Genomic DNA, 14,544 nt, shown 5'->3' on the forward strand with positions numbered 1-14,544 from the left:
CATGCCATTGCACTCCAGCTTGGGCAATAGAGCGAGACTCCGTCTCAAAACACACACACACACACACACACACACACACACACACACACACCAAAACGAAACGAAAAAACCACCTCATTTCTATACGAAAATCCATTCTATGTCCTCAAAAATTAACTGCTCATGATTTGAGGGCCAATACTCTTTTATGAGCCATTTTAAGAATAAAAATACTTTCAATTAACATGTGGTTATGTGGCAAACATTCAAGTAATATTAATTCTATACTTGATACTTAAAACTTCATCCTAACTTAATCTTAGCTTACCTTCACATTTTATCTTTGTCCAATTTTCATTTATATAATTTTCCTTTTATGCTGTCCTGTCTTGTATGTACACTAGACTGATAAATAACCAGGATCTATTGTATTGAAGACATGCCAAAGCATAAGCCATCTAGCCTCAAAGCTTTCTAGGATCACTTCTGAAAAGAAGTTTCTTAAGATGCCCAAGCTAAAGTTCCTATTTAAATTCCTGTATGTCCCTAATCAATCCTTAACTGGTACTCACAGAAGTCATGTCACTTGCACTTTCTTGTTTATTCAACTCCCGGAGTCCATCCCCTTGCTCTCCTCTGGGCTCAATAATATTATTCGTATGTGCCTTCATAGCTGAATTCTGCAATGTCAAATCAGCCATTCGTGCCATTATGTCCTTTCTTTGTATTAATGCCTCATTTGTTCTCAGCTGCTGTCCATCTCCCAGTACTGGGAGCTCTTCTGAGAATGTGGGGCTTCTTGACTGTTGAGTGTTGGAATGGGAATTGCAGAGGGGCTGTGGGAGGTTAACAAAAGGAGCCTGAGTTTTGTTCTCCAAATCTTCTCCCATATGAGAGACTCTCCACCTCTGAGTGAACAGACGATTCTCTTCACTTGAATTCTGAATATCTGTATCAACAGGTAAGGTCTTCTCTTCCCAATTTTGTTCCTTCTCAATTATTTCCACAGTTGGAGGAAGTCGTGGAGCAGGACGAGTTTGAACAGTCCTTCTCAATACTATAGATAAGAATTTAAAAATAACAAACATGTATTATTTTCCCATAGATTGACACTATACTCATCTCACTAGCCCACCATGGTACTTAGAAAAGTATTTCAGTAGAATTGTTTGGCTTCTGAACGCTTCAGCAGAGAACACACCAGCAATGTCACCCCTCGTAATCAAGTACAGAGACTTACCATGTTCCTTAAAGCATTTGTCAGTACCCTTGTGAAAAACCATCTGTCAAGTTCACATTGTAACACATATATTAATTCACATCTGGGAATCTTGGGGAATGAGGAAGCAGGTATAAGTACCCAATTTAAACTGCAGATAGCCAGGATAGGCCTCTCTGAGGAAGTAAAATTTTTAAATGATTACATTGATTACATATGTAATAGGAACTACAGCAAAGGACATTACAGGCAGAAACAGCAACATATGTGAAGGCCCAAAAAATAGGAAAGAGCAAAGAAATGAGGCCAGCCTACCTGTAGGATCGCAGGAGATTAGAGAAGTATGCAGTGGCCATTTCTGGCAAGCCTTTCAGACCATGTTAAACATTTCGTAATTTAATCTAAGAGCAATGAAAACCTAGAGAACGTCTGGCAATGATTTGATTTAAATTTCTTAAATGCTGTGGATAATTGGAGGATAGTAGAAATGGAAGCAGAAAATCCAGGAAGCAATTGTAATAGTCTAGAAGAAAGATGATAGTAGCTTTGACTAAGGTGTATTGGCATTAGAGATGATGAGAACTAAATAAATTTGAGAAACATTTTGGCAAAGAACTGACAGCAATGAACTAGAAATGGGGAGTGAGAAAAACACACAGATCAAGAAGACACATATCTTGAGTGGATGGTGATCACATTTACCGAGATGCTGAAGGCAAAGGATAGACTTAGGGGAAGGAGGGCTTATCAAGAACTTAAGGTGCCCTAGGATTCATCTGTGTATCCATCCAAGCAGATGGATACATGGGTTTAAAAATCAAGAGAGACATCTGGTCTAAGATATCAAACTGAAAGTCACTGACATTTAGAAGGTATTAGAAGCCATGAGAATGAGTGAGATTATCCGAGAGAAGAGTAGAGGGAGAAAACAACCAGCATCAAGATATGAGGAACTCAACATGTAGGGTCAGGTAAAGGAGGTAAAAGCCACCAAAGCAGACTAAAATGGAGCAGTCAGAAAGATAAGGAAAATATTACACCAACATGGCATCAAAGAAACAAAGTGGTTAATTGTACATAATACCACTGTCAGACCTGGAAACATAAGGACAGAAAAATGTACCCTGGACTTAGTAACAGGGAGGCCACTGGAGCCCTTAGCAAGAGTAGTTTAGATGGAATGCCCTAATTGAAAGGAGGGATGCTTCTAGTTCAAGACTACAGACTGAGCACACATTTATCTCACCTCTTTTCATTGACAGCAAGGACATATAAAAGGAAATAAACCCACAATCAGTAAACAGAATAGTCTGGGAAGAGAATCATTAGCAAACAAGATATTTCAGCAAATCTCTGGAAGACTGGGAGTAGATGGAAAGCATGTGAAACAGTACAACTGAGCAGAAACCATACTCCAGAATACATATACATTAGAAGGAAATGACAGGTGAAAGCCAGTATCTGGGGGTGGGGAGGACCCTGAAAAGGCTGCAGTCACAAAGCTGACAGGTACAGAGGAAAAAAATGAGAAGTAGAACTGAAACCTGGGGAATTACTTGAAAATTTGTCTACTGTATGCTTTTTCCAGTCAAGCTGCTGCACACCACTTCCCTGAACTGTCCTCCTAAGCAAAAAATCAAGGATGGAAACAGTAAATGTGAGCACCCCAAGTGAATGGCTGGATCCTAGTTACATATTCTAAAAGGAAACTCATAGTTAGCAAATCGTACCCATATACACAAAGCAACCACATAAGGGAAAGTCTACTGGGAAAATAGATCTAGACTTATCTACATCACAGAAAAGAAAATGTATGACAACTACCTATAATATTGAACTTATTCATTCTTAAATACAAATGAACAATAGGAAAAAAACAGCAGCACAAAAGAAAAAAGCCAAGACAGGGAAACCGAACAGATCAAGAAGAAAATAAAATTCAGGTACAGAAGAAAATGAAAGAAAATTCATAGTAGAATTCTAACTAGTATCCTCAGAAAAGTTTCTGGAAGATACTGCATTCATAGTAAGTGTTAACGAAAAAAGGACAATCAGACAAGTAAGGGCTCTTGCTTGGAAACTAAAAATACAATTGATGAAATTTTAAAAATCCAAAAGACAGGCTTGGATATAAAGTGAAAAAATCTTCCAGAATCTAAAAAGTAAGATATAAGGACAAATACATAAGAAAATCCCATCGATCAACATAAATTTTCCCCCAAACTGAAGAAAGTCATATGTCTTCAGACTTAAAGGTCCAACTAGTGTCTCACAGTGCAAGAAGGTAAAAACCCATATTTAGGCATACCTTGTGCAATTTCAGGATAAAAACAAGAGATCCTAAAAGCTTTCTCAGAAAAAAAAAAAGTAGGTCCAATATAAAGAAATAAAAGACATCTCATTATCAGACATCTCAATTGAATACTGAATACTAGAAACCAATGGAATAATGCCTTTAATTTCTCAGGAAAAAGAACTCTTGACCTAGAATTCTTTAGCCACATTATCAATCAAGTGTAAGAGAAAAATGAAAACATCTTCAGAATTTCAAGAACTCAGAGTTTACCTTGCATATGCTTTTTCTGATTATTTCTTTCAGAAAATTGTGAAAGAAAACCAAATAATAAGAGAAAACAGGTGACCCAATTCAGGTGTGCAATGATACCAAGACCCAGGATGAGAGCTATGCAGAAGGCCCAGCAAGCAATAAGCAATCAGTGAAGGCTGCAGCAAGTTTAAAGGGCTTTGAGACGGTGTCTCTGGTATGAAAGCAGATTCCACGCCACAGACAGTATGACAAAAGGACTTGAAGATATGGTGAAAGCACATTATTCTTTTGTCAACAAAAGAGTAAAGGCAATTTGAAAGTCTACACAAAGCAAAAACTGTACAAGAAAGTCACAGTATAAACATATAGCAAAAAGAGTCTGAGCTCTCATAACATGAAATAAGAATTCACCTTGATTTTCTTAAGAACTTTTTCCTTTGTTTGGCACAAGCACTGGCAGTAACAATGGATTCAAAAAAAAAATGTAATGGTTATTTATTTGTTTTCACTTGTCAATATGTATATAGACAAGACACAGAACACACAGTTGTTGCAATGGAAGAGAAGGTTAATGTAATCAAACTTAATAATGTGAAAGGGAAAAGATAATTAACTGAAGGTGGGAGGCAGAAAACAGAGGTAAAGCAGAAGGGAAGGGATGCTAGTATTTCATGTAGTGGAAGTCAAGAAATACTATCTAAAGTTAAAAAAGAAATAGAAAGTATTTAAAGTAACAAAAAAGATTAAAAATAAAAACAAAACTATCCAGAGTACAGAAGGGAGGTAGGTGTTATGGTGAATTACACTCTCTTCTTTCATAGGGAGAGTCTATAATTATTATGTAAAGTTGGTATCTCAAGAAAAGAGATGCACAAATATTTTATATTAATTACGGAGACAATTACCAAATAAACAAAAATAAAATTGGAATCAAAATGACTGCCTTTAGGGGAATGTACTGTGAAAGTTGTCAGAATGAAAATGGAGTCATTTGGCTGGGCGTGGTGGCTCACTCCTATAATACCAGCACTTTGCAAGGCCGAGGTGGGCGGATCACCTGAGGTCAGGAGTTCGAGATTAGTCTGGTCAACATAGTGAAACTCAGTCTATACTAATAATACCAAAAAAAAAAAAAAAAAATTAGCCAGCCGTGATGGTGCACGACTGTAATCCCAGCTACTCAGGAGGCTGAGGCAGGAGAATAGCTTGAATCCAGGAGGCAGAGGTTGAGGCAGGAGAATAGTTTGAACCCAGGAGGCAGAGGTTGCAGTAAGCTGAGATTGCACCACTGCACTCCAGCCTGGGCGACAAGAGCGAAACTCCATCTCAAAAGAAAAAAAAATTGAGCAATTTGTGTCAGAGCACAAGTGACTTTATAAGAGTCACTTTATCAGACACAAGTGACTGGTAAGTGGAGCCTTAAAGAGCCAGGAAGGAAGGGTTCTCATGCATGTATGATTGATAACAACTATTCAAGAGATTTCAAAAACCAGAACCTTGCACAAAGGCCTCCACAATCTTACACAAAAAATAATTCTGCGAGGACATCTGCCCAACAACCAACCTTAGATTGATGCCACCCTTGTTACTGATCCTTGTAGCCAAGGATAGTTGTCTCAAAACAACTTAGATAATCCTCCTCATTTCCCCTTTAAAAACTCTTGTCTTCCTTTACTTCCCTGAATATGCCCACCATATTCCCATTGCAATGCTCAATCCCAAATAAATATCAGTTTCTTTTAGAGAATCTTTCTCTGGGTTAAATTGACAGTACTTTTTTTAAAACCATATACAAATATGAATTAGAATAAACACTTTAAAATAAGGAATGAATGGGAGATCAGAAAATGAAATGAAACTGCACACAAATACAAACACACACACTAGTCGTTCAAGAAGCATGGCTGTAAAGAAAAGGAGAAATAAATCAATAGCTAGAGGAAAATATTTATGATGGGAAATGCTACAGCAATATTGTCCAATATGGCAGCTTCTAGTCATATGTGGCTATTCAAATTTAAGTTAATTAAAATTAAATAAAATTTAAAATTTTAATTTCTCAGTCACACAAGCCACATCAGATGCTCACTAGCCCCATGCGGCCAGTGGCCACCATTCTGGATGGAGCAGATACAGAACATTTTCATCAACCCAGAAAATTCTATTAGACAAGGCTATCCTAAAAGAGAACTGAATGCTGATGAAGGGCCCTACGTATCACCCATTTTCATCTGCATATTCTGTTTAACTGAGTAATTCTTTATATGTGAGTATTCCAAACAATACTTGAAAAATATAATAAAACACCACCAATTCAAATACCTATTCACAAGCATCTCTGTCTGCACATTATAAAATAAGTAGGCAGTTATTTCAAATGCAGACTTGCTGAAGATACTAACAAAATGTTGTCTATAGCAATCCTTGACAAACTTGCTTTAACAAGCATTTAGTAAGTTTGTGATCAGAGTAAAAATATTTATTGTAACTGTTTCTTACAAAGAATTTTAAGCTATTTTACGATCACCAATGAAAAATATTTACAACATCTAAGCAAAGATCATTAGACAAGCCTATTAACAACATGCAAACATTTGAACAACTAACTAATTTAAAGAATAAAAGTCTAGGCTGAACAGAAATCAGAACTGAAATCATAGTTCCTGAATCTTGCCAGAGATAATAATACCCTCTAGCCCTCTGAAGAGGAAATACTGAATCATACACTGATAGAGCTGCAGGGAGCATTAAAGACAAAGACATATCTTCTCATTTCACAGACGGAAAAACTTAGGTCTAGAAAAGGTAAACCATCTGAGCCTCATGCCTCATAGCTAGTCAACAATAAATGGGCCAAAATGCCAGCACTTCTGACTCTCAGCCTGGCACTGTCACCACTGCACCACACTGATCTGACAAATGCTACATCTGCATTACAAATAACAAAACAGAATTTTTAATAGCAAGGATTTGTCATTTTATTTAACCCCTTGGGCTTCTTCATGTCCTTTATTGGAAACATCAAAGTGCAGAAAATTGCACAAAATTCATATATCCCAATAACAATTAACAGTTATTTTTCTGTTCCCCTATGTAAAAATATAAAAAAATTTTTAAAAGAAATAAAAATTCAGGCTAATCAGACCTGAATAATATTTTTCAAAAAACTTCAGAAGAGAGTTTAAGATACTGGTTCTTTTTTTGACCAAAGAACTCTTTGAAAATGAAGTAAAAACAACAGTTCCAGAAAAAATGTACATGGGGACAAATAAATCTAAGTTTCCCAACAATGAAGTAGTTCATGGGACTTCTGCAGACCATTCATGAACCCTAAGTTAAGAATCTTTGAGCTAAGAATAATACATTCTTAACCTGTTTACTCTACCTGTGAGCTGCAAAAGTAACTCTAAAGCTATTTTTAATTGTCCATTAACTTTTATTATAAAATTCCCTCAACTAAGCTGAAAACTTTTGATGAGAAAGAGGTGAATATGATGACCAGATGTCACTTACATGACCCTTAAAGTCACAGTTCTCACCTTTCCTTAGTCTAACTTTCATTACTCTTTGGAGTATAATCTCCTGCTTCTAACTCTTTCATATGCTCATGGATCATTGGGACAAAAGGGATTCCCCTTACTCTGCATCTTAATGCTAAGGACTCTGATCTTTTGATCTGAGTTTAATACTTACAATGTTTAATAAAATAGATATACAATAAAATTAATTAAATGTCACACATGACCACAGGTGTACTACACATAGCATGAAAAGTCTTCCTTCAGCTTAAAGGCTATGTGTGGTAATCAAATGTCTTTTTCAGTTCTGTTTTTCATGCAATGGTGAACGTAATACATTGTACAAATGGAACATAAAAAATAACTTTCATGTAACTTTAGAAGAAAACTTACCGTCCTGAAGAGGAGAGAATTTTAAGTTGCTCTTCTGCCTGGGTGGTGTTAACAACACAGCTGGCTCAAAAATATGTGCTGGAAAATTCTTGGCCAGAGTCATGTTATCTGGAGGGTCTGGCACCTGAGACAGTTTAACAGGCAACTCTTCCTGTGGGAATTCAACCACCTCTTCCTCTCTGAACATCAATGGCACTGAGACATTGGCATTTACAGCTGGACCCTCTGGAGAAGATGAAAGGATATTAGCACAATAGGAACAAAAAGAAACTATGGGCACATTTCAGGTATTTATTCTTTTTTCTTTTGTTTTTGTTTGTTTGTTTGTTTGTTTTTTGTTTTTTGAGACAGAGTCTTGCTCTGTTGCCCAGCCTGTGGAGTGCAATGGCGCGATCTTGGCTCACTGCAAGCTCCGCCTCCTGGGTTCACGCCATTCTCCTGCCTCAGCCTCCTGAGTAGCTGGGACTACAGGCACCCGCCACCACACCCGGCTAATTTTTGTATTTTGTTTAGTAGAGACGGGGTTTCACCGTGATAGCCACGATGGTCTCGATCTCCTGAGCTCATGACCCGCCCGCCTCGGCCTCCCAAAGTGTTGGGATTACAGGCATGAGCCACCGTGCCCGGCCCAAGTATTTATTCTTAAATGCATCTCAGTAGAGTGCAAAATTCACATCAATCAACATGGCTCCTGGAGCCTTCACTTTCTAGACTGTATCCTCCTCTGCCAATCATTCATGGGCAGGCTCCTGGTGAGCTAGTACTGAGAAGTTGTTACTATTTTTGAGAAAGTCATTAGGGCCTCAAAGCCATGAAAAGCGATCCACTTGGGGACTCCTTAAAAAATCCTATGTGGTACTCTAGAGTTTGTCTTTTTCTTTTTTTCTGTTTTTTTCAGACTGGATCTCACTCTGTCACCCAGGCTGAAGTGCAGTGGAGCAATCTTGGCTCACTGCAGCCTCGACCTCCCAGGCTCCAGTGATCTTCCCACCTCAGCCTCCCAAGTAGCTGGGACTATAGGCATGCACCACCACACCCAGCTAATTTTTTGTATTTATTGTAGAAACGGGGTTCACCATGTTGCCTAGGCTAGTAGAATTTTTCATTATGTCTTACGGATAGCTTTTTAATGGTCATAACAAGTAATAAAATGGCTAAAATGGGGCATATTAATGCACTGACCTCCATATACAAGGCTCATTACAAAACAAGGAACTTCACAGTTCATGCATTATCACAACATAGTCACATTCCACATTATTTTAAAGGAGTTACAAGAGCTGAGACTCAGGAAGATATTACATAAATCTTTGGTCTCACCAACATAAATCTTTCTGACTTTTTCCACAGGCAATAACAAGAATTAACAATAATTCTACAATACACTTACTCCCAGCCCTTCTCACCTATAGGATAATCAAAAGTTTTCTCAGTAGTGAAGCTTAACTCAGATAACAGTAAAGCACTAACATATTCCTTTACTGAGATATTAATAGCAAGACTTGCCGGGTGTGGTTGCTTATGCCTGTAATCCCAACACTTTGGGAGACCGAGGCCTGTAATCCCAACACTTTGGGAGACCAAGGCAGGCGGATCATAAAGTCAGTTCGAGACCAGCCTGGCCAACATGGCAAAGCCCCGTTTCTACTAAAAACACAAAAATTAGCTGGGCATGGTGGCAGGCACCTATAATCCCGCTACTCAGGAGGCTGAGGCAGGAGAATCGCTTGAAACTGGAAGGCGGAGGTTGCAGTGAGCTGAGATGGTGCCACTACAGTCCGGCCTGGATGACAGAGTGAAACTCCATCTCAAAAAAAATAAATAAATAAATAAATAGCAAGACTCCACCAGAAGACAGAGATCTGCCCTAGCCATTGAGTTTACCTCATGCAAGTTAAATTTTGGTCAGCCACTTCTTAGAATCCATCCTAAGAAAACGGTTTTAAATACATAAAACACTTTTCTTACAGATACTCATCAAAGTCTTACTTAAAAGTAAAACACATGAAAAAACAGAAATGTCCAATTCAGCCTACAGCACGATAGCACATGAGATGACGAAAGAATTACTAAACAACACTACCACACATGAACAAAAGTTATGTATTTCTAAAATTCAGTATTTTTCTCTTTCCAAAATCATCTCTTCTGAATCTAGAGCACTGTGATTAAAAGTGCTAGCACTCTCATTGATTTAGGTGTCCGATTCTGCTACTTTCTACCTGTGTGACTTTGCTAAGTTACCAACCCTCTCTCAGTCTCAGTTTCCTCTAAAGATAACACTAATGGGAATAACAATAACACCTACCTCATCAGACTATTATGACATGAATTGAAATTATGCATGTAAGACTTAACAAGTATCTGGCATAGAGCAAGCATCCAATATTAGCTGGAAAAGTAGTGGCAATTGTAGTAGTAACAATACTGCACATGCATAAACAGTCAATAAGTCTATATAAGTTTAGAGATTTAAGGTTTGGTTTGTTATCTAAGGCCATTAAGTAATTTGATGACAGTCTGAGATAATAAGACCACACTCACCTGAACTGTCCATATTTCTTCGACCTGTGGCTCCCCTTTCTGATGCCTGAATTTCTTGTCTGTTATTTATCACAGGACAGTTCTTAATAGCATATGTGAGTGATATAAGTTGCTCGTCTGTTGTGACCATGTACTGCTGAAGTCTTGCCTGGAGAGGAAAACATATGAAATAATATTATTAGCATATCAAACATCAAACGACCACCTAGAAAGCAAACCACAAAGGATATGTGTGTGTTTACATATGTATAATACCATCACTGTAAATACTTCAGGAATTTGAGACTTTCATTCAAATGAAAGAAATGCTATTTACAATTATAAATATTCTAATAGTTCCATGATAGGGAAAGGGTTAAGTAAATCATGAAATGATAATTAATAAATACCCTGCTATAACAATAAGAATGAACCTTTCCACAGCGCTTTCCATTTACAAAACCTCTTCAGGATGTTTCAACTGACTCTTTCTTAAGCTACCCTCAAGAGACACAGATACATGAGGTGGAGGAAACAATGAATATTACCCAGGCATTTAAACTGATAAACATGAACAGCACAAAATTCTGTATGTAACTAATACAAATATTAATTACAACTTGATTTTTATATATGAGAATGAGACAGAACTTTTATATATGTATATAGATATTCTCATATTTGTCTATGTGTGTAATATTAAAAATATGTATTAATGTATATGTGTAATACATATGTAAATATGTATTATTGTAAATATGTAAATAATACATAAAAATATGTATTATTTTTAATATTACATAAAGGTTTTTTTTAATTTAAAAGATCACCCACAAAATACCATACCCATAGATTTACTTTCTGGCACAGAGCTGAACGTGTTAAGTGTTTGGAATTCCATTCTTACATGTAAAAGTCAAACAGATTGCCCAGAAGGTTAGATGAATTTGTTTTGTTCTTTATATTTTCTACAAGGATGATATAAGTAGGTCATCTAAAAACATCAGGTTTGCTCACTACCACATAATGCTCATCTTTGTTATGTACTGGTGTTACGCAAATGGTTCTTGGAAGTAGAGAAGATTGCACGTAGAAGGAAGAAAAGGAGAGTTCTGTAAATTGTTGACACCCTGTAATAATGACAAAGAAAACCCAAGGATGGCAGCTAGTAACAAACTTCTATCTAAGCATACATGATATATGTATCATGTATGCTTAGAGAGATACAGACATTTGATAAAAGTCAGGTGCAGCCAGACATCAGAAATAGTATTAATAGTACTGCTGAATGAAGTATAGTAAACATTTTTATACCACCAGCCCAAATTTTTTCCCAAATTTCACACTCATATATCCAGTGGCCTACTCAACACTTCCATCTAGAATTCAAACAGACTTCTCAAACTTAAAATATATAAAGACAAATTCCTCCTAAAGCCTTCTTTAACTTATAAATGGCAACTGCATCATTTTAATTATTCAGCCCAAAACTTTGGAATTACCCTTGATTCTTTTCCAATATCCTCTACTTGACTCCATATCCAATAAATTAGCAGACTGCCTTGGTCAGCCTTCAAAATATATTCATAACTTGATCACTTTTCACACCCTCTCCCCACTTCCACCCTAGAACAAGTTGCCATGTCTCACCTGAACTATTCCAATAACTCCTCATGTAATATTCTGCTTTTGTGTTTGGCCACCTACTCTAGTCCCATACTGTTCCCAAACTGTATATTGAGGCACCTCAGGGCACTAAAGTGAACTTACAGGGGCACCAAGGGAAAATTTAAATCTTCAAGGGAAATAGTAATGCTTGCCATCTATCAGACACTGGTGAACTATTAACTCAGGACAGCTCACAGTTTCAATGTCAGATTGCATTACATTTCTTTTGATGATGTCAAATCTTCTCATGGCTGGGCTTTCAGCAGTTGCTAGGTTAAAAAAAAAAAAACAAGTTCTGGAGGAAAAACAGTGTGGAACAGGAAATAAGAATGATTGTGTCCCAACTGATTCCAAGCATTGAGAAGTGGTACAGTGCTCAAAAGGTACATATAACCCATTAGTAAATCATTGTAGTTACTTAAGAGAAAGTAATACTTTCCCTCAAACAGCCCCTCAGTTGTTAGGATATAGTTGTTTGGACTTAACAAGTAGAACTGTTTTTGGCCTAGGGGTGTTATAAGACACTAAGGGCACTGCAACCCAAGAAAGGGCACCAATCTCTGATCTAGTTTCAACATAGCCCAGAGTGACCTTCTTAAACCCAAGACAAATCACATCTCTTCTCTTTAGTGGTTTCCCATCTCACTTAGCATAAAAGCCCATGTCTTTAATCAGCATGCAAGGCCCTATGTGATTGGGCTTACCTGATCTTGTCTCCTACCTCTCTCTTCCCCATACTCTACTCTTGCCACACTGATCTCCTTGATGACTCTAAGTTCACCAGTCACACTCCTACCGTAAGACCTTCGCACTTCCTTTTCCTTTGCCCAGACTGCTCTTCTCTCAACTACCCACATGCTCACTCCTCAACCCTTCCAGGTCTTGGCTCAAATGTCACTTCCTCAGACAGGAATGGCCCATCTCATTTGTAACTGCATCCTACCCCATCCTATGCATTTCCTATGCCTTTATGTGCTTTATTTTTCTTTGAAGTACATATCACCATCTAACTTACTATACTTCAACTTTCTGTTTTTAGGATTTATTTAGAATGTAAGCTCCATGAGGGTAAAGTTTTCTATATTTTGTTCACTATTCTATTTCCTGTACCTAGAACAGTACCAGGCCCACAGTGGGTATTCAACAAAGATTTGTAAGTAAATCAGTACGTTTTAAAACTGCACATCTTCCCAGGATAATTAAAAACATAAGTTCTGCAAAAATATGTATATGAATGTTCATAGCAGCATTATTCATAGCAGATAAAACGTAAAAATAACCCAAATGTTCATTAACTAATGAAGGGATAAATAAACTATGGTATAGTCATACAATGGAATATTATTGGGCAATACAAAGGAATGAAGTATTGATACATGCTAAACATAAATTAACCTTAAACATTATGCTAAGTGAAAGAACAGCACATATTACATTATTCCATTTCTATGTAATATCTACATTAGGCAAATTCACAAAAAGAGAGAATGAAGAGTGACTTCTAAAGGGTACAGGATTTCTCTCTGGAGTGAGGAAAATGTTCTGGATTTAGATAATGGTGCTGGCATACAGCTTCAAATATACTAAAAACACTGAATTGTACATTTTAAAAGGGTGAACTTAATGGTATGCGAACTATATTATCAAATTTGTATGTAGTTTGGATTTTTTATTGTTGTTTTGTTTTTTAGAGACAGGGTCTCACTCTGTCACCTAGGGTGGAGTGTAATGGCAAAATCGTAGCTCACTGCAGCCTCAAACTCCTAGGCTCAAGTGATCCTCCTGCCTCAGCCTCCCAAGCAGCTAGAACTACAGGCATACGCCACCATGCCCAGCAAATATTTTTATTTTTTGTAAAGACAGGTCTCACTCTGTTACCGAGGCTGATCTCAAACTCCTGGCCTGAAGTGATCTGCCCACCTTGAGAAATGTTGGGATTAAAGGTGTGAGCCACTGTGCCTGACCCTACTTTATCAATTTAAAAAAGTATACATCTCATCATCTAATGTCCATTAACACAAACACAATTTCTCTTCTATCACTTGTCTAGTCTCTTCTGGCTGATAAATAAAAGTAATAACAACTACCATATAAGAACAAAAAGGACGAATAAAATAGACTGTGTACACTCAAGAAGCACACAGTCTCAGTGACAAGTACACATGTAAGTATAAAACAATTTGATGAACACAATAATACCAATATCCAGACAGTATCAGAAGTACACAAAGAAGCAAGGTGCAGTGGCTCATGCCTGTAACCCCAGCACTTTCGAGGGCCAAGGTGGGCGAATCACTTGAGCCCTAGAGTTCAAGACCAGCCTGGGCAATATGGTGAAACCCCCTCTGTACAAAACATAAAAAGTTAGCTAGGTATGGTGGTGTGTACCTGTAGTCCCAGAGACTTGGGAGGCTAAGGTGGGAGGATCACTTGAGCCTAGGAGGTCCAGGCTGCAATGAACTCATGCCACTGCACTCCAGCCTGGGTGACAGACTGAGACACCATCTCAAAAAAAAAAAAAAAAAGTTCACAGAGGAAGAATGCTCAATGCAGCATGGAAGCAATAGGTTTTCCACAAGAGAACTGTGTAAGTCTTTTAAAAAAGAAAAGCATCCCAGCACTTTGGGAGGCCGAGACGGGCGGATCACGAGGTCAGGAGATCGAGACCATCCTGGCTAACGGTGAAACCCCGTCTC

General features: G+C 37.6%; 1 protein-coding gene across 1 annotated transcript in view; it reads right to left on the reverse strand.

Moving 5' to 3' along the window:
• SPICE1 (spindle and centriole associated protein 1) overlaps positions 1-14,544 on the reverse strand; it is a 71,576-nt gene that overhangs the window by 9,189 nt on the left and 47,843 nt on the right. The window contains exons 11-13 of the mRNA XM_011940659.1: positions 10,202-10,349; positions 7,658-7,882; positions 552-1,036 (exon numbers count right to left, since the gene is read on the reverse strand). Of these exons, the coding sequence (XP_011796049.1) occupies positions 552-1,036; positions 7,658-7,882; positions 10,202-10,349 (858 nt within the window). The remainder of the gene's footprint in view (positions 1-551; positions 1,037-7,657; positions 7,883-10,201; positions 10,350-14,544) is intronic.

Source organism: Colobus angolensis, unplaced genomic scaffold (genome assembly GCF_000951035.1).
Source record: "Colobus angolensis palliatus isolate OR3802 unplaced genomic scaffold, Cang.pa_1.0 Scaffold190, whole genome shotgun sequence".
NCBI classification, from domain to species: Eukaryota; Metazoa; Chordata; class Mammalia; order Primates; family Cercopithecidae; genus Colobus; species Colobus angolensis.